This window comes from Falco rusticolus, chromosome 9, assembly GCF_015220075.1.
Source record: "Falco rusticolus isolate bFalRus1 chromosome 9, bFalRus1.pri, whole genome shotgun sequence".
In the NCBI taxonomy this organism is placed as follows: Eukaryota; Metazoa; Chordata; class Aves; order Falconiformes; family Falconidae; genus Falco; species Falco rusticolus.
The window spans coordinates 25,874,025-25,894,803 of record NC_051195.1 but is presented as its reverse complement, the minus strand read 5'-3'; the positions used below and the strand labels follow the sequence as shown (position 1 = coordinate 25,894,803).

The following is a 20,779-nucleotide window of genomic DNA, read 5'->3' as shown; positions in this document are numbered from 1 at the left end:
CTCCTCAGCTTCAGATCCAGTGATACATTTTTATTAATTCCTACTGGGACAACTGCTGGGATCCCTGAACTGGACAAAACTGTTGTGGAATGGGAGGCAAGAGTGAGTTTCCAGAAAGTGCTGTGGAATGCCTGGGCGCTTGTTGCTGGAAGTGCTTTTTCACTAATTGTCTTATTTTTTCAGCATGTCAGCATTTCATTTAAGTTTGATGTTTTCCTCTTAACTTCATTAGGATACTGGACATTTTCTACAGCATGAAACAGAGGAAAATCTTATTGTCTCAGCAGCTTAAATACCTCCTTGCCACAGGGCAGAGGAACATAACTAATATAAATTTCTTATGGCACATTCGGAAATACAAAGAATTACTACAGAAGCTATCATTAAAACCAGGAATATTTTACTGCATCCTTCAAATGCAATTCAGATGAACTTCAGCGACCAAAAAAAGAAAGATACCGCTGCAGAGACTTATACAGGTTAATAAACCTTCCATGCCATGGTAGTGAAAAGGTCACCAGAACTAAATGTGATCACACTTGCTGGGGATTTACAAACTGGAGTGCAGAGAAATCACAACATAAACCAAGAAGTATTCAACAGTAGCAGGATAGCAGGAGCATTTAGAAGAGAAGACAGGGGGCACCATGTGTAGTCTGCATGTGCAATTATCAAATATACATTTGTAGTATCATAAATTACTTGGTCTCAGATTTTTATTTTTGCATAGGATATGACTACCATATTATTTAAATGGTATTTCACATGTTTTTCACTTTGATTATATAAATTGTCTCTTAAAGTTTTCCGATCTAATTGCAAGTGCACGAAGGCACAGACAGAGCGGTCATCTCACCGAAACTGCCATGTAAACCAGCGAGGCTCTGTGTCTTGCAAATAAATTTACAAAGCAACTGTACAAATAAAATGCACTATGCTGCAACAATTCTAATTATTGAAGTACGCATGACTGCAGTAGGTCACTCCCACCCACAGTGGAGAGTGAACCTCTATCATCAATTTCAACTTTTTGCTCAAGCAAAAATATTATTTCAATCTTCCAAAGTAATTTGTAGAAACTAGTTTAAAATTCTCAATGATGAAACTGAAATACTGTTTCATATTGGTATGAACCAGATTGATCAATGAAATTCAGAAATCAGCTTCAGTTTGCAGGTTCAGGAGGTTTTGGTTTGTTATATTCTGGAGATTAGGCATTATTCCATTTCTGATTTTAAAAGATGTGAAAGGAATATAGAATTAGAAACAGCTAACATTTCCTTACTCCATTAAAGACAGCATATGAATTGCCATAAAGAGATGAAACCAACTCGAAGTCTCTCTTGATTCACACTCTTCAGTTTTGGATCCCTCATCAATGACTGCACAATGCTACTAATTAGAAGGATGAGATAGGAAGAAGTAGATAATCCTCCCGGACTGATGCAGGTTATCAGCCCACAGAATATCTCTCTAACAAAACCATAAATGGCCTAATGTAAAGTAAAAGAAACTCCTAAACATTTTGAATGGGTTCTAGTTATTCATTCAATGAAGCTTTTTCTGAAGGAACAAAAACGCTCAGGCCTTGCTCATAGAGTTTTAGCACTTTGTAGTGTGGAATTATAAAAACTCCACAACTTGGGTTAAATTGAAGTGCTGACAGGACCTTAATGACTGTAGTATGTACAGTCGTGAGTGCCTCTTACCTGATAAAAAGTGCCATCCTGAGAGCAGACTTGCGAAGATGAGCAGTTCTGACACCGAAACTGCGAAGGAGATGATTTTCTGATCAGATAAGAGGCAGCCACAGCTGGACATACACATTTACTATTTAATTTTTTAAAAATTTTCAAACGAAGAGCTTAAAAATAACCTATTTCTTTAAAACAGGAGACTTCTCTAATGCATAAATGGTTATGTTCCCTTTACTACTCTACCTCTTGTAAGGGCCACATGTATGCCAGTAAAAGCTCACAGTGAATAGTACCGAAGTCGGAGATAATGGATTTACTTGATCTTCATCCAAAAGAAAAGACTGTTAATTAATTACCATTGCAAATTCTGTTTTACAACAAGACCCAATGCAGTTAAGGAAAACAAAGTCACAGAAGCCCAGATGTCACTGGATTTATTACCAGTGCAATGTAATTTTTACAGAGTTTTGTCTGTCATCTCTGACTTCAGGGGAGTGATTTAAAACTACATAAAGGAAAAGATGAACACATACCTGACTATACTATGCGTACATAAACACAACTTACAAATTTAATCAAGAGTTGTCAACTCTTATATTCACTTCATGTTAAAAACTACAGTTCTGAGAATTTTGAAAAATTTTAACCAGTACAAATAATGTCCTTTTTGTCAAGATGATAGTTACTGTTGCTTCCAAACCAATGCAACTGACAGAAGTCCATTTGTAGGCAGGAGCTGCAGGACTGTCATTGAAGAATTCCACTATCACTAAAGTTTTTGCCGATGGCAAGCCAAACAAACACCCACTGGTTTCATGGCAGTGCTGGAAAAAGTACTACTTAAAGCTATGTATTGGTGCCATACTGGGGTTTCAGCAATCATCAAATTTCAGTGCAATATTACTTTCAAATTTAATGACCACATTAACTCCCCTAATTTATATCAAAGTCTATCCTTCCCCCTCCCCCTTCAGATTAAGTTAAAACTTAAAACAAACTTGTGAATTGTTAACTTCACAGTATGCTTAATCCTCTGTCTTCTCTGTCCATGCCCCAGTGCTTTTGTGCTGAGTACTAGGAAGCTTAAAAAAACCCACAAACCAAACCAAGCAAACCGAAAGTTTTACATATCAGTATATTAACGTGTGTTAAGTGCTTAACCTCAGCGGCACTCCAATATAGCCTCCACTGGTAGCGACAGACAACAAATCTACACACACTACAAAGTAATAGAGTGAAGAACAATCAATGGCCACACACAAATGTATAGAAGAAAGAGAAGAAATGGGGATATGACTTCTAACAAAAAAAAATTAAATACACAGGTAATATACAGGCTACTAAATCAGAGTACCAGACCTGAAAAAAATGTCTTTTAGTCAGTTAGATATTGCAATTCTAAAATATACACACGCAGCAAGGAAAACCCATTTAGCTGTCTTATCTGGACGTTAGTGTTACACAGTATGTCTAAAAAACTGGGTGTAGTATTAACAGAAATAGTAATAAGACAATTAGATTTCACCAGTAATTTTTCAGTGTCACTTTCAGTTTACCGACTGAATAAAAGATACTTAATAAAGAACTGCTGGATGCAGATTCCCCAACTATTGTAACTGAAAAGGTCACTAAAAGAAAATTTGCAGAAAAAGAACAAGTGCTTGGGTTTTCAGATACTTGGCTTAAACCTCTGAGTAGAACTTGCATGTAAAATTTGTATACTTGCTATTTTTAGTTTCAGAATCTTCACAATATACGTGCTGCAGGGTTTCACTCATAGGGTTTAACATAAGAAATCCAGAAAACATGCAAAATGCATTTTTAAATAAGGGGGTTTTGTACCCAGCTGTGAAAGCATGTGTAGTCCCTATAATAAATATACCAAACCATCATTTATTAATAATGTAACAGCATTTACGTTTTCGCCTCTTAGTCTCCATCTTGTCATATAGATGAATTCCATAGTATGATCCTTCCCCATGATTTCTCCATTGCATAGTACATCCAGCTTAAAATACAACAGAACAAACAGTAAGAGAAAGGGATGCAAAATTTTAATGTCTAAATGAACTCCTAAGTGAATCTCTGACAGTTAATCGCTCAAACTCCTATTATTATACAGTAATTCTATCAGACACATACATAAAATCTGGATTAATACAACATGCTAACACTGCTATTTTGTACGCTAGTATTTCACTTTATTCTTTCACTTTTGTGTTTTCAATTAATGTGTGGACAGAAGAAAGTCTGCTAAACTAGACAGGAAATCACTAGTCGAAAAACACACCCTGTATTTATTAATACTACACAGTATCTGTTTGAAGAAAATGCCTTGTATGTATTTTGAAGGCTTTCTTGCTGCATCAACAGTCTTTCAAACAGAAAGATATAAACCAGAAGTACTTTAATTTTAGTTTTTAAAAATAAATGATAAAGTCATTTTACAAAGTTAAAACCCCCTATAAATTACAAGGCAGATGTAATTCTGAGTGTACAAACATGATTCTTCGTTAACTGAAGACAAAAGAAAAAGAGAAGTAATGATTTTATGTGAAAAATGACTGGTTTAAACTGCATCATAGCATCTTACTTCTAGCCTCCACTGAAAATGTTTGACAATACTATAGCCATAATGCTTTTCTAGTTGTTTTTTTTTTTTAAATTCAGGTTTTGAAGTAAACTGATACTGCGTAACACAAACCATTAAGGTGCCAGAGATAGATTAAATTAACATAATTAGCAAAACCAAATGACATCAAAATGGCTGGTCAGCATATCATGATACGGTGACAAGCTCCTGTGTATAGCTCTGCACCCAGGCTAACTCAGCCCTACCTCTGACCAAAGCTGGGAGGCTGCCGTTTGTGCTAGAGGCAGCATGCAGTTCATGGAGTCATTGACTAGTAAGAGAACCGGCTGAACAAAGAGTCTGTGCTGAGGTCAAAATTCCTGTATCCCTGGGAAGAGGGGAAGCAGAGGCAGGAGTCTCACACTTCCCAGTTCCACCCTGAATCACAACTACTACTATGTTAGAAAATCCCCCCAGGGAACAGTCTTGGCCAAGATCAAACCACTCACGTAGCAAAGACCCTCTCTCCATCAAATTCTACCTAATTCCAATGAAGGTGCAAAAAAAGTCTCTGCATTCTGAAAGATTCAAATGGTATCGCTCCTCATTTCTTCAAAATTACTGGAGACTTTCTTACATCTAAAGACAACAGAACTGCAGAGTAATTTGGTGTATGTCTAGTTGAGCTCTCGTTTTCCTCAGTAACTACAAGCCCAAACCTGTATTAAGTGACTTTTTTATAAGCCACATGGAAAAAGAAAGCATTTATTTTTTACATCAAAATATCAAAACCTTATGTATCTGTTCCTTCCCAGGTGAGCAACAAACTGAAGTTACTAGAATTGTGTGAGTTCCTTGATCAGTAACTTCAATCACTGTGTAAAATGATCACTTCTCACTTAAGGGAAGAAAATACAGCTTGGAATACTGAACAGTACGTAGTGATTGGGCTAAAAATATTCCTCAAATTCAAGTATGACTACATTTCATAAAAACCTACTACTTTGTAGGGAAATAAAAATACAAGCATCATTCTTTTAAATGTACCTCGTAAGAACTTGGAAGTTTTAATTTTAAGCTGAGAAACTTTTTTATAGTTCCCACGGTCACTCGAGTAGAACAGCGGATAAATTTCTTCATTAAACCCTAAAGCAACAGCAACAAAACAGAAAAAACATGTTAGAAATTTTGAGGCACGTAAGCAATCTTTAGTGCAAGGACAGCTGTAATTGATATTTTTTTCAACTAGTAACCAATTCTTTAGAACTCTCTTCTAATCCATATTGGCACCATAGATTCATTTTTGTTCAAAATTTACAGGATGACAAAAAAGTTCATTTGACCCATCTCTGGTTCTACAGAAATTTCCAAAAGAAGGGAGGAAAGAAAATAAAACAAACAACCACACACTAAACCACCAAAAGCCCCAGAATTTAAATAATCTGAGTGTCTGTGTTGGTAACACTGGGGGTAAAACAGATGTTACATTTCTTTAGAATTTCTTCAGTCCTTGAGAGAAAGGGGAACTAAAACCATCCTCAAATAATCTAGGTAAAATACAGGGAAGCTACACACATCTGAGACATGATCTATTATCACAGAATCTGTGATCCAGAACCTAATAGCTTTGATTCAACAGGAAAGCTGGAAACCTGTGACTCCTACATAGTGATGGAGATAAAGATTTCTTACTGTGTATAGCATGAACAGAGAGTGGTAACACATACATATATTTTCTTGCTGAATCAGAACTTTTTTCCTGTGTAAGAACTTCCAAAATAATACATGTGATGTAGCACACAGAAAATGTTAGTGTTTTATTAGACAAATCTTTAGTATTTTTTTTTATTTTTGTCTTTGTAAACACTTTCTTCTAGACTCGATACCATTAGGTAATGTTCCCTTCAGGAACAGAAACCAAGTATCTGTAATTCTTAAATCAGCAGTTAGCAGGTATTAGTCTCCACATTTTACAGATGGAAGTGACCTGCCTAAGGCCACAGATGACACATCAGTGTCAGAATCAGGTTTACAGCTCAGAAGATCTGGATCCCAGTCACCCAGTGCACAACGTATCTGAAAAGCAGCTTCATGCTGGCATGTTAAGACAGCGGTCTTGGAAGCGTGAGGCAGCTCACCTACAGCTAGCTTTTTAAGTACCTCCATAGTATGCTGTCATCTGCTGTGTAATGCAGTTATATACCATCAGGGCTGTAGGCTACAGAACTATAATCCATTAGAAAAGAATAAAAATCCACTGTCACAGATGGATTCCTACATGGAACTGTATCTTCTACAAAACTCCAAGATGTATTGTAACGTCTTAAACAAAAGGACTAAATGAGTGTGGAAGTGGAGACAGGTCACCACCTTCAAAGTTCATTGTTGATAGTTATAAAATTATTTGGTTCCGGTAAGATGCTATTCTGCCAGCAATAACAACAGCACAGATTATCTTTACTACTCACTTTGACTACATTATCTCCTGACTGCCCATTGTTGCGTAAACAGTCGAGGCAGATCGCAATCTGTGGGTCACTCCTGTGATAGTCTTTATCTTCTTCATTTTCATCACACTCCTCATCTACTTTGGGTTTATCAGCTTTTGGGCTTTCATCTGTAAAAATACAAAGATGAAATTATTTAAGTGTAAAATAATTACAAGTCACAGTAGCAAGAAACACATATTTAAAGTAATACTTCATTTTCAAGAGCATATTTTTTCTTCAAATTAACTTTATACAATTTTAATTCAGTGCGTTCTTAAATTGATCAATTTACAAATCCCTGAAAACAAAGTTTTACTACTTAAATTTTAAAGTAATATGCAAACAACAGATTTCTGTGTGACACAGTGATGGGCCACTAATGGTTATGGCTGTATACTTCTGTTTGTGTACAGTGATTAACACCCTGCCACTGTACATGCATCAAGATCACTCAGCCACATAAACCTACTCTATGGCATGGCAGTTCACTGCCAAAAAATAATTGCTTTAAATAAACAGTGGAATAATTAATCCCAACCCTTGTATATCAAAGCAACATGGGTAATCAATTAACTGCCTGCCACAATGATCCAGCGGAAACAAGTTCCTGAAATGTTATCATGAAGTAAACTAAGGGAAGATAAAAAACTTGACTTTCACTTTTGACCTGGTATAAGTACTGTAATTGCAAAAATTCCAGGTGTCACTCTCCAGAAGGATTTTATAACCAAAGAGTCATATACCTACTTATTCCCCTTTAAAAACAAAGAATACAGAAAAGAGGAATGGTCCCCATACTTTTGGCAGATCACATAATCCTATATAATCACATATACCATGTTATCTCTCTTCACCGATGCTCTTACATGCTCTACTGATTCCTAGTTTAAAAATCGAACTCTTTGGAAAAGGTAACATCTACAGTTTTCCAAGATTTAGCATAGTTGAACACTTGGATGTTAAGACTAGCAAGTACATCTAGATAAGGCCACAACATATGTAAATAACCATACAATGAACCACAAAATGGAGTAATCTTTACAGATTTGGAATCCAATATACAACGACCCTATTATTTAAATTTGGTTTTTTCTGTATCTCCAAGCCATCTATTTTGATTTAAAACAAATTTTAAACTGTTGGAATAAAACACTATCACAAGTAACTTGAATAAGCTACTTGTGCATTTCATGAAAAACTTTCAGATCACATTCTGCTGTTTTCCTACACTTACACAAACTTTTGAAGTCATTTAGAAGAGTTAAGATGGGAAGATAGAATGAAAACTTTAAGAAGTATCAAACCACACCTAAGTTTCTAGGCACAGTAATTCGTTCATTTTATTCTGTTCATATATTCAAGATGAGTTTTAAGCTACATTCATTACTTTTGTCTCTCAAAATTTTGAAGTATTTTATAATGATAGATTTCTCCACATCTCCCTACTAGCTATTGACACATTTACTTGAATGTGTATCGTACATGCATTTTGTTGCTATCATTTTGCTATGAACAGTTTACAGTATCAAACTACAAATTCTTTTTTTTCTTTTTGTGAAAATCCAGGAAATTAACTCTTTTAAGCAAGCAGGTGCAGTCTACCTGTCACAAGCATTTGTGTGAGGAGTTTGACTATGAGTCACAGATTCTTTGGTAATGCCAACACATCCACAACTTTCAACAGTTATCATTGCTGAGTAATAGAGGCAGATTTAATTATGCAGTTTGAAGAGTCTTGAAAGGCAAACCAACCACAAAACGACGGAAATTAGCAAATTCCAAACATAAAATCATTCCAGAAACTGGTGTGAAGGCAAAAAATGTCACATCTTTCAAGGTATTCTGATAGAAATTGAAATACTCCTCCATGTAAATGGTACCAGACTGTTTAGTAAAAAATCCTTATAAATATTAGAATTAATGATGTTTGTACAGACAGTCTCCAGAAATAAATGAGAGTCCTTTAGAGGCACGTAATTAAAGTTCAATATGACAGAAGTTAAAAAAGAAAAAAAGAAATTTGCTTCTCACCAAAATGGACTCTGTGTTCTTCAAGCCAGTATCATCAAGCCAAGAACAGAAGACGGGAAAAACAAACACCCCCCCACACCTCCACTCTGTCCTTCCTTACAAAGGAGATCAGTATGTTTCGTGGTTTGTTTTTTCTCCTCAATTTTCTTGCAAACCTTGGAAATCATCTACTTACTGTGCTTTTCTGAGATATTCATCATAAAACTGATCACCAGAGTGAGTCAACATAAAGCTGCTTGCCCTCTTCCTTCTCCAGTTCAGACTGGAGAGGACCAAAAAAGATTTTTTTTCTGTGTACCACGTATGTTTCCTAGCACTGTCCATCAGTTCTCTCTGATAATTGCTCTCCTGTTGGAGACATCAATGCCTGAGATATGCTTTATTTTTTGGGTTTTTTTTTTTTTTTTTCTGACACGTGATAACTGTTAAGTCCCAGGATTTTTTTTTTACAGATCTTAGATGCTAAGGTTAGGAACTGTATTGTGACCTGTGGTACAGGACATAACTGATGGACTCTTTTAAACTAGACTGACTGTGTGATGGCAGGGCATGGTACTGACAACTAAGAAGACCCTTCTTACTGAAATTATTCTCACCAAATAATTTATTCTCAGGCAAGATGCTTGTTTATGGCAGAGAAGAGTTTAAATGCTCATAATTTGTCTCAATGAGTTGTCATGACTTCCAAATGCTTTGTAGAGCCAAATTTCCATAGCCCAAGGATACAGTCACTAACAGAGCTGGATACATCTGTAGCTACTTAAAAATACATTTTCAGAGTTATAGAGCCTTCCTCTGATTCACAAAACAATACAATCACACATTACACTTTCTGACCAACATCCATTAGGTTTACCATTACATTATGGGAGGAAGGTAAGAATCAGAAGAATAAATTGGTTAAAGTTAGTCTCATTCTTTTGCACAAATTTTCAAAATGTAAGTTGTTTTTTTAATCTGTGAATATAGCAGAAAATAGTTTTCTAAACAGTCAACAAACATCTATATTCCATAAAAATATTTTCCAAGTGTTTTAAAAACTCAAGAGGTATACACTACACAGTATGTTGTAGTAAACTGATATAATCTAATCTAAACTGTCCTGCAGTTCTTAATTATATAATAGATAGAATCTTGTCCCTTATTGTGGATGCCAAATGTAAATCAATGAAACTAGCAAGAAAGAACATGAGACAATAGAGATATTACAAAGTTGAAAAGAAGATATTATAAACAATTGCGGGCAGAGGAGTATTGCAATACGTTTACTTGACAACAATCCTTTCTTGCTATAATAGCTAAAACATAGCTATTTCTTGAGCTTAGCAGAGCCTTTCAAAAATTCTTTAAAATGCCCAAATCAAGGCTGTGGTATCAAAACCTTGATGTCAAATCTGAAGTGGCATAAAACCAGTTGGATGTAATCCTCACTTAGCACCTCAATACTGAGCTCTCAAAGTTCACGGGTCAATTTAAAAAAAAAAAAAAAAGAAGGCATTTTGGAATCTATATAAAACAATTGTTTAGCATGTGTGGAAAACTGTTTTACTACTTGTCATAACTAATTCTTGACAACCTCCTACTTAACAGCTGGTCAAATTCAGTAACAGAAAATAATCTGTAAAAAACTCAAGTACTTCTGCATTTTGGTGTATTAAGAAAATTAAGAATTCAAGTGGAAAATTGCATGAGTGGGTGTTGTAAGTGAGAGCTAAGGCAAATGCAAATAAAAATAATGGCAAAACAGCCAGTGTTTGTAAAACAACTGGTTAATAGATAAGCAGCAGCACATGAAGTCCCAGACTACATTTACATAGATTTGTTATGAGTTTCTGTAGTATCTTTGAACACAGTAAAAATAATGTACATGCACAACTGTTTGAAGAAACAGGGCTTAATAAGCAATGTTACCTAACATTTGGGGGGGGGGGGGGGAGGAGGGAGGGGAATCATCACCTTGTCCATTTTCTTGAGGTTTGTTTTTCTTCCAAAATTCGATCTCTCGCTGCAGTTCCTCTAGTTAACATCAAAGAACATTAATGTGAATTTTTAAATCAATATTACAGGTATATCATTAGAAATAGCCATATTCCCTCCATCAACCCAAAGAGGTACCCAAAACCCGATAAGAAACTTACGTTCTCGAAGTCCAGGCACCAGCTTAAATATAATTTCCTCTAAGGTGTTATCCAGCCTTTCAAAGGGAAAAAATACATTTCACATTTAAAATATTTTTAGCCTTTAAATAACAAAAACTCTTGAATAAAATGAATTGCGTTTTTCTGCTAATACAACCTTTGCAAAAACCAATTGATTTTAGCTTGAGAGACAAGTGAATTAAAGCTTATCTCAACCACATCTTGAGTGGATTTTTTTTAGAAATAACCAAGGAATTTATTTTTTAATGTATAAAGACAAAAACGAAGGAAAAGAGGAAAGATATCATACTCTAAAATTTTCATTGTTTTAATTTGTGTTACATGAAAACAACTGTGTTTTTCCAGTTTGTTCTGTTTAGTATCCAATTTTAAGGTCCAGGTCTTGAGAAATAAGCATGAAAATTATAAATTCCACTATCATGCTAAGTGTTCAAGTGCTTTGGTAATAAGGCTATTACAAAAAACTGAACAGACTATTCCCTACTCTTTATAACACACACAAACCAGACTTGGCAAGAAAAAAGACGACCACAGAGCATCCATGCTGCTCTGGCTAGACAGTTCTTAGTACCCAACATAATTCATTTAAACTATTTAAATCTGTCATGAGTTTGTCTACCAGATGACACCATGCAGCTCAGGCATATCCTCTGACGTTGTGGTATCAGTGCCAGAAACAGATGTTACGGTCCCTTCCGGGGGACACAGTGCATCTACCTTTGCTGATGAAGCTAAAATATTTTTCTTCCCTTTCCTCTGAATTTTAGCTCCTCTTCTATCCATTTAATTAGTCATCTACTTTTTAGTTCCACCTCCTCTCCCAGTCTCACTTATCCTTCAGACTCCTCTCCCTCTCATTGTTTCCTTTTCCTTTCTCTCCTCTGCCCTTTACATCTTCTTTTGTGAACTTTAACTCCCACTGTTCACAGCCTAAACAAAAACCCATGACAAAACAAAGTACTAAGTAACATGGGCAGAGAAATTAAGTAACTTGAGATTCAGTCAGAAGCTACAATACAATAATTGCCTTTGTTACATTTCCAATTGCCTTCAGTTTTCATCTCAGTAATGATATACCTCTCTATCACACATGTATATATGTACATGTTACTAATAATACACTATAGGCTCGTTACAAAACATACAACTGTTCTCTATCTTTTGTTCACTAGCAGCAGCAAAGTTGTAAGCCGACTGAATGATTTTATTGTTGAGGAATGCCTAAAAGCCATTTTAATAGATAACAATTACCTTCTTATAATAAATACACGAGCATTTCAGATTTTTGAAATTTAAAGTTTACAATTAAGACCTATTACCCAATCTCCTTGTTCTGTGACTAGTTCCAATTTTTTGGAATTCCATTTTTTAATTGCTTCTTTTTATAAGGATTAAACTCCCAAATAAAGAAATAAAGAAATCTTAAACAAGTGAAACAGAGCTCCCTTAAAGCAAAGAAGCAGAGAGAATACTTTCGCACAGACAGAAAGGAAACCAAAACCATAGGTGACTGAGCACTTAGCTTCTGATGGATGCTAGTATAGATCTACCTTTCCAAATGGTCCATTATCTCTCCTAGCTTCTCCTGTCAATATCCAATGCAACCAGATGGTACTGCTTTCTGTGAAGTTCCCACAGCAGAGCACTGGAAACTTGGGTGTGCTGGTTTTGGCTGGGGTACAGTTCATTTTCTTCATAGTAGCTAGCATGGGGCTGCATTTTGGATTTGTGCTGAAAACACTGTTGGTAACACAGGGATGTTTTCGTCACTGCTGAGCAGCGCTCACACCGAGCCAAGGCCCTTTCTGCTCCTCACCCACCCCACCAGCGAGGGGCTGGGGGTGCACGAGAAGTCGGGAGGGGACACAGCTGGGACAGCTGCCCCCAGCTGACCAAAGGGATATCCCATGCTACTGAACATCATACACAGTATATAAAGCTGGGGGAAGAAGAAGGGAGGAGGGGGACATTCGGAGTGATGGCGTTTGTCTTCCAGAGTCACTGTTACGTGTGATGGAGCCCGGCTCTCCTGGGGATGGCTGAAAACCCGCCTGCCGGTGGGATGTGGTGAATGAATTCCTTGTTTTGCTTTGCTTGCATGTGAAGCTTTTGCTTTACCTATTAAACTGTTCTTAACTCAAACCATGTGAGTTTTCTCACTTTTACCCTTCAAATTCTTTCCCCTATCCCACTGTGGGGGGAGTGAGTAAGCAGCTGTGCAGTGCTTAGCTGCCAGCCAGGGCTAAACCATGACATTGGGGATCGGTCTTGGAAATGGAATTAATTTCACATTGTAAGAAAGCTCCAATTTTCATAACTCACTCATTAACAGAAAAGAAATAAAGACTTCAAAAGACAACATCACTACCTTAATTCAAAATCCCACTAACCATTCCTCAGGATGGCATAATACATGCTGTTTTTTCTACATCTATTTTTGAAAATTCCTATTTAGGACTTCTAATTCATTTTCAACAGCCCAAAACAAAAGTCACCAGTAATGTTCACATAGCAAGAAAACCAGTACTTAGCATATTTACAATGCTAGCAGCTAGAACTGTCTTCATATTCTATAAATGACTATTTTCTTTCAAAAACCAAACAAAAAGAGCTATTTCATCCTTATAGTGTAGATACTGACCAGTACTTTAAAAACCCAGAAAAAAATAACACTTATCTGATCTTTAAGTACAGGGAAACTAAACTTAAACTACAGGGAAAGAAATAGGAAATTATAAAAAGAGCCTCAATTCCAGATGCATGTGACAGTGTTCCTATTATCCATGCTATGAGCACTCTAACAAAGATTTGTATTTCTGTGATATGCACCAAACCTATTCCAGAATGAAACTACTTGACGTAACTCCAAAGTTGGTCTCAGTCATTTAACAGGGTACTTCCTGTTAACGCTGAAACATTAGTATTTTAGACATACCTCTTTCCACCCCCACATCTTCCGACCTCCAAATAAGAATGTATAGAAAGAAGAACCAAGCATTTATGTCAGCTTCCTATAGTTTCTTTTTTCACATCTTCTATAATGTTGAATGAGTTATATGAACAAAGCTACTCTCTGATAATTGCTAATTATCTGAAGTGAAGCAAATTATCACTCAAGAAAACTTGCATCCAAAGAAGCATGATACCAAGAAAAAAAGAAGCCTGCCTTCGTGGTACAACCAACACAGACCCTACTGAATACTGATGATGCAGAATCGTGCTATGTCAGGAAAGGGAATTCTAGAATTTAACACTTCTCCTAGATTTTCATTTTAAAGGTCAATGTTGAATTTCAGACTTAGGCTTATAGTTTCAACAGACCCAAAGTGCTGCCAGCTGGAAAAAAACCCACATCTAAAAACCATCACATAGTTATGAAGTTATTCAGAACTGAGTTTATAAAGTAGTTTATAAGTTTATCTCAAAATCTCAGTTAAAAATACTGTCTAGAGTGTTCAACGCCATTTCTCAAAAAATGACTGCATTCTTGAGCAATGATGGGGCTGGTCTCTGCAGTCAGAGTATAAAACATATTAAGATATGCAGGCAAAATCCAAAAAAGATAATTCCCTTACACTGCTCATGTGCTCTTCTGATTATTAGTTTAGCAAATGTTTAAAACTGTTTCATAAAATACAACCAGCAAACTAGTAGCTACATGCAGTTTGTGGGCAAGTAAACCCCCAATGACTCTAAAAGGAGTTTCAGGAAATAATAGCAGAGAAAATAGCTCTTCCAACATTTCTGGTTTGTGGTCTCAACTTCTCTCACCCGTCTATCATTTCCTGCTTAAAACATACTATTAATTTACTAAACATTTACTAGATGTTTCAGAAGATGCATTTTCCAGCTCCTATGAAATGGTCCTATCAGAATAAAAGAAATATTTCTAAAATGCCTTTGTTTTCAGCTTATTAGTAGCCTTATGCACTCTGTATAGCATCTTCTGTTATGGCTGACACAGTGCCTCTGACACTGACAGATCAGAAAAATACTTATGGTAAACATCTACATAAATGTTTTTAGCCCTACCCTTCCAAAAAAAAAAATATTATAAAGACTTAAGCTAGTAACACCCTTTAGAGCTGCTGAACTTAATCTCTCACCTATCCTCTTGGTATATAACTGAAACATAGAATTGCAAAGCATACACATACCAGTCAAAAATCAAAGCAAAACATGGCAAATTGTAACAAACACAACGACATTAGGAAATAATACCAACCCTAGAAAATTCCAGATGTAAAGATTTATTTTAACATTGATGTAAGAATATTTCTTCCTAAGTTCACTACAGTGGTACAAACCAAAACCACTGGGGGTGTGTACGGGTGTGGGTGTGTAAGGAGTGCTGGCAGTGAGGGCAGGGAGCAGCTTCATCATTTTTGGAAAACATGAAGTTCTTCCACTTATGATGACATTTCTTGATTTCTCTGTACTACACTTGTAGGATAGCTATCACCTTTATTTCAACATAACACCACTAAAAGAGAATACAGAATTTTCAGAAAAAAATGGTTGTTTAAAAATGGTGCGTTATTGTGAAATAAAAAAGGCAAACTCTCAAGAAAGGGTATTTTTAGTGTCAAAACTTTCTTTCATGCACGTCTTCATTAATCTGACAGCAGATTTCAGCAGATTTGTAGATCTATGCGCTGGAAAGCATTCAGTTACTTACATGATTCATTTTCTACATTGCTCTAAGAACACAGAAAGTTGCATGCAGTTTGGAAAAGCCCGAAACGGTTTGAAAAAAGAAACTCTAGAATTTAATTTAATGTAAAGAATAAAAGGTATCTGGCTCATTTTTGTTTAATAGAGGTACTAAAATATTTGATTTGTACGATATACCCAGTCTTTCTGTGTCTTCCCCTTATCTTTCCTCCTTTTATTGTATCTGAAAAAAGCCAATTTACAATTTATTGGGAGATGAGAAATTGACAGCATCTATGGGCAAGCACAGTTGCGCGCTCTCTCTCTCCCTCCACCCCCACTCCCCCTTCAAGAGGAAAATATTAAGGTTTTTTGGTTTATTCTTCCATTTCAGTAAATGTGCAATGTCATCTTACCTTAACATTTCTAGTGGATTGGTCTCATGCACTTGGTTGCCACACCTGGGACAGTCATTGCTGTCTTCAAAGTGTTGAACAATACAAGTCTTACAAACTGACGGACAAAACAAAGAAAAAAACCAACTGAGACGAAGTTCTAAGTAATATTACTTGAGCATGATCTACTGATACCAGCTAACTACTTGATGCATCAATGATAAGACTATTATTTTAAAGCAAATAATTACAATGCATCTTATCCACTTCCTGTTCCTCAAAGACATAGCTAGTTCTGCTGTGCTAAGACACAGAGTTCAATGGCACAGGTCAGACAAACACTGCTTTAAAGTACATCGTATTTTTACTATATGGAATTCTCCCAGCACCATAAAATGCAAAACCCATACCACGCAGCACATGTAAAGAGCACAAATGCAAAACCCATACCATGCAGCACATGTAAAGAGCACGTTCTGAGAAAGAGCTGCCCAGCATGCACTACCCCAGGAGAGCCGATCATCATTTCAGATGATTTGAAAATGACTTATGCACATTATTTTCTTTCTAACACTGTCACTGGCAACTGAAAATACTGTTGTAAATACTTATTGTAAGAGAAAAGTTCACAGTGGCTATGTTTCCCTTTTGACACAGAGCCTTCAAAAGCAATGACAGAATTTACAGTAAACATTTAATACTTGAATCTTACAATGAAAAAATCAGGATCATGACCACAGCAAGTATAAACAAACCCAAGACAACAACTATGTGAATTTAAAATCCAATAAACTGAAATTAAATTAAACAAGGTGTCACACAATTGTTGCTTCCAAATGATTAATTGCACACTATAGATTTTACTGCCATTAATAAGAAAATGGAAGTCAAGCTGATGAGAATAAATATGCCTGCTATTATTACTGCATTACAATATTCTAGAAGGAGATAAACTCTATCCTCTGTTTATTATTACTTCACCTAAACTGAAATGAGAACTGCAAATTCATCAGTAAATGGACTGAAAAAAATAAATGGACTGCTGCAATTGCAATATGCTTTCTGCTGAAACACTGTAATTTCTTTCATCAATTACCTAAAGAACTAAGAGTACCTCTAAACAAGCTGGTAAATCCTAATTATATGACAATCTTTAGGGTATCTTGAAATTCATTTAACAAAAGTCACCTAACAAGCAAAGCCTCTGCATTTACCTTTGCCTCAGTATGCTCAAAAAGAGTTACTATAAATCAGGTGACACTGACAACGCACACACATTAAGCCTCCGTGTAGCTGTTTTTTCCAGCTGCTTTAAAACACTGACTTAAGGACATTAACTTCATAGCTTTGGTTGAAATTACAATGAACTTTCCTCTTTAAGTCTGATGGACAGACTTCAGAGCTCCCTGGCTCTTGGCGCTCTCCCCAAGCTGAACGGCTCTAGCAGTGCTGGATGCAGGACAGCTTTCCGATGATGTGGTAAAGTGAGCTGAGGAAGCCCACAAGTCCTGCCAAACGAGCTCAGTAGGTGGGGCGCAGCGCTGTCCCCTGCACACGGGGACTCCAAAACAGGCGAGAACGCTGATGCTATGCGAGCACCGTCCAGCCCTCAGGATACGAGTGAAGTTTTTCTTAACCACAGCTTGTGGGTTATTTAGTGCTGGCATACAGATGCAAGAACCTGTAATCACAGAACTCTTCTCGTACCACAGATCTTCTATCATTTGTTAAACTAGACTTAATTGATTTTTGCGCATGCATCCCCTAACACTTCCACTGGGTAAGACGTCTAGTACAGAGCAACAAATGTGATGTTTTATACCTACAGCGTTTCTTCGCTTTTCTATATACTTTTTATAATTAATACTCCTAAAACTAAACATTTTGCTACTGCACTTACAGAATACAAAGAATTTCATCACCCACACAGAAGCCCTCATGCCAGCTCAACAGAGCATTTAAGAACACACTTAAAGCACAAGTCTGACTTCTAAAACATAAGTAGTCAATATTTCTATAAACTTTCCTCATTAATATGACTGAGAAGCTCCTCTAGAACTGAAAACAACAGAAGTAATCCTTGAAATAGAAAAGATATGAAGGTTCTTGGCTCAAAGCTTTTCTTAAGACCTAGTGTCCACACACGTTCAGCCCGGGGCAAACATCACAAGGTGGAATTCTTCAGCTGATCAGCAGCTCCTCAGACATCCCAGCTCCTGAAACTACCTGAACTATCCTTCTGTCACCCACCTGAAATACAAAGCAGCACAGGGAGCAACTGACCGCATAGTTCACAGTGCATGTTTGGTCCCGAGGTCAGGAAGTGTCACAAATGGGTCTCAGTCACAGGTGAAGCAGCAGCAATACTTTCCACAAGTTAAGACTCTTTGAACAGGCACTGCCGTAGGACATAATGCTTTGTAAAAACATATACTAAAGAACAAATAGAAACCCTGCAACTGTCCAGACCTGAATTGTTAGCAGACACCAGCACAGATAGAATTTCATTAGCTGGCTGAAAAACTTCATGTAATATTCTCCAAAAATGTTCTTATCTTCAAACTCCAATTACTGTACTTTTACTTTTTTTGATACTACCAGTAGTCCTGAAGGCTGTCCCCCCAAAAAATGGCTCCAGCTAAATCATGAGCATACCACGTCATCTTAGGTTGGAAAAGACCTTTGAGATTTAAGTCCAACTATTAAACCAGGACTGTCAAGTCCATCACTAAACCACGTCCCTAAGCACAGCATCTATGTGTTTTTTGTGTTTTTTAAATGCCTCCAGGGATGGTGATTCCACCACCTCCCTGGAAGCCTGTTCCAATGCTTGAACTGAAAAAAGCCAATGGGCAACAACACTTAATCAATACGAAATTCTGATAGTGTTCATGAGAAAGCTAGGATGAAGTGAGCTTTTCTTTCTGAAATTGGCCATCCTGGTAGCATGTCTTTCTCAGAATGGGCAGGGTTGGAATGGACCCCTGGAGATCACCCCCTGCTAAAGCACATTCTCCTAAAGCAGGTTGCACAGAGTTGTGCCCAGGTGGGTTTTGAATGTCTCCAGAGAAGGAGACTCCACAACCTTTCTGGGCAACCTGTGCCAGGGCTCTGTCACCCCCAAAGTAAAGAAGTTTTTCCTCATACTCAGGTGGAACTTCCCGTGTTGCAGTTTGTGCCCACTGCCCCTTGTCCTGTCGCTGGGCACCACTGAAAAGAGCCTGGCCCTGCCCTTTTGACACTCACCCTCAAGATATTTGTAGACACGGGTAAGATCCCCTCTCAGTCTTCTCCAGGCTAAAGAGACCCAGCTCTCCCAGCCTTTCCTCATAAGGGAGATGGTCCAGTCCCCTCATCATCTTTGTGGCCCTCTTCTGAACCCTGTCCAGTAGTTCCCTGTCTCTCTTGGACTGGGGAGCCCAGAACTGGATACACTACGTAAATTCTAGCACTCAAGAATAATGAAATGGTATGTGACATTCCTACTAGGAGTAGGATCATCAACCAGTATTTTCAGATATGATAGGTACAATCATCCTCTGTTATTCTCAATATAAAACACTGAACATGTTTCTGTCATGGGTTAACTAAGTGAAGCTACTAAAAAGAAAATTAGTTCTATCCCAGCTGAAACCAGGACGTTTTGAAACCTTATCACTTTGAAGTTTCAGAGAACAGGATGAAGTCTAAGTATTGAGGGAATAAGGGAATCTTTAAATCCCATTAAATTACAGATATATTTAATTCACCACCTTGGGGCAGAGGGTGGGAAGACCAAACCAAAACCCGTTAACACTTCCAGTACAGATTAATAAAAATCACAGGGTTTCACTTTTCGCAGTGTAGGTCACAGTGTGGCAGCAAACAGGCAAAAGTAAAGAGCTTAACCGACATGTACACAGTTTGCAGAATTTTGAGGTATGTGCTACAACCACCAGTGAAACGAGGTCCTGAATTTCATGGTTGTACTATGACACTTCAGGTGAGCCACAATAAAAGTTAAACTCACATAAGATGACTTCCTACAGCTGATAAAAGCACTTGTGTGACACAAGCTAACTGGATGGCAACCATAACATACTACATAATGCTATGTTTTCCAATACAGAGATACCTGGTTCACACATTCTTTCAGATCTTTGGAATCAGCTGAAAAATACAGACACAAGTGTCAGGACTATGCTGAATGTGATCTTCATGTCATGCAAACATAAAAAGTACATATCTTACGCATATCTACACACATTGTTCAATGAGAAGACTCTTCCTAGGTTATTTTTAAAATGCTGATTAACAAGGTACCTAAATAAAATTTCATAATGCATTTTGTAAAACAAAGTATTCAACAAGTGAAAGTTTAATGAGTTAATTGTGGGACAAGTTCTTTGTCAACTCATCCTTCAAATTCTTCTATGGATCTCCTCTCTCAAAGTTAATCACTCTTTGATCCAGTGAGCAAAGGAGGGGCAGAGAATACGCACAGCTAGCGGAACATCAAACTCATCTCTGTGATGGCACAGAGATGTAACAAGCCATTTGGTATGTTTAATGAAGTCTTTAATTAGCTACCTTAAACCTGCCTTAAAAGCACTTACTTTTAGGGAAAGTGCATAAAAACAGGACAGAAAACTTTAATATAGTTAACTACCCTTCTCAGAAACTATACATGTGAGACTATTTCACTGTTAATTACAATTACCAAACACAGTCAGACTGGATACCCTTCTGTTAAAAGAGACAGATAATTCCAGTATGTGGTGATCAAGACACAGTTTCTGGGTTG

The 20,779-nt window shown here is 36.9% G+C and overlaps 1 protein-coding gene across 6 annotated transcripts in view; it reads right to left on the bottom strand.

The window, feature by feature from the left end:
* The window catches only part of PCGF5 (polycomb group ring finger 5), a 100,462-nt gene that overhangs the window by 10,290 nt on the left and 69,393 nt on the right, over nucleotides 1-20,779 (bottom strand). For 5 of the 6 annotated variants that reach the window (XM_037399438.1, XM_037399439.1, XM_037399437.1 and 2 more), the window contains 7 exons: nucleotides 16,018-16,114; nucleotides 10,928-10,983; nucleotides 10,746-10,805; nucleotides 6,738-6,886; nucleotides 5,317-5,415; nucleotides 3,616-3,705; nucleotides 1,710-1,769 (listed from right to left, as the gene is read on the bottom strand). In XM_037399438.1, coding sequence (XP_037255335.1) covers nucleotides 1,710-1,769; nucleotides 3,616-3,705; nucleotides 5,317-5,415; nucleotides 6,738-6,886; nucleotides 10,746-10,805; nucleotides 10,928-10,983; nucleotides 16,018-16,114 — 611 coding nt within the window. The remainder of the gene's footprint in view (nucleotides 1-1,709; nucleotides 1,770-3,615; nucleotides 3,706-5,316; nucleotides 5,416-6,737; nucleotides 6,887-10,745; nucleotides 10,806-10,927; nucleotides 10,984-16,017; nucleotides 16,115-20,779) is intronic. The other variant, XM_037399441.1, reaches the window with a different exon arrangement.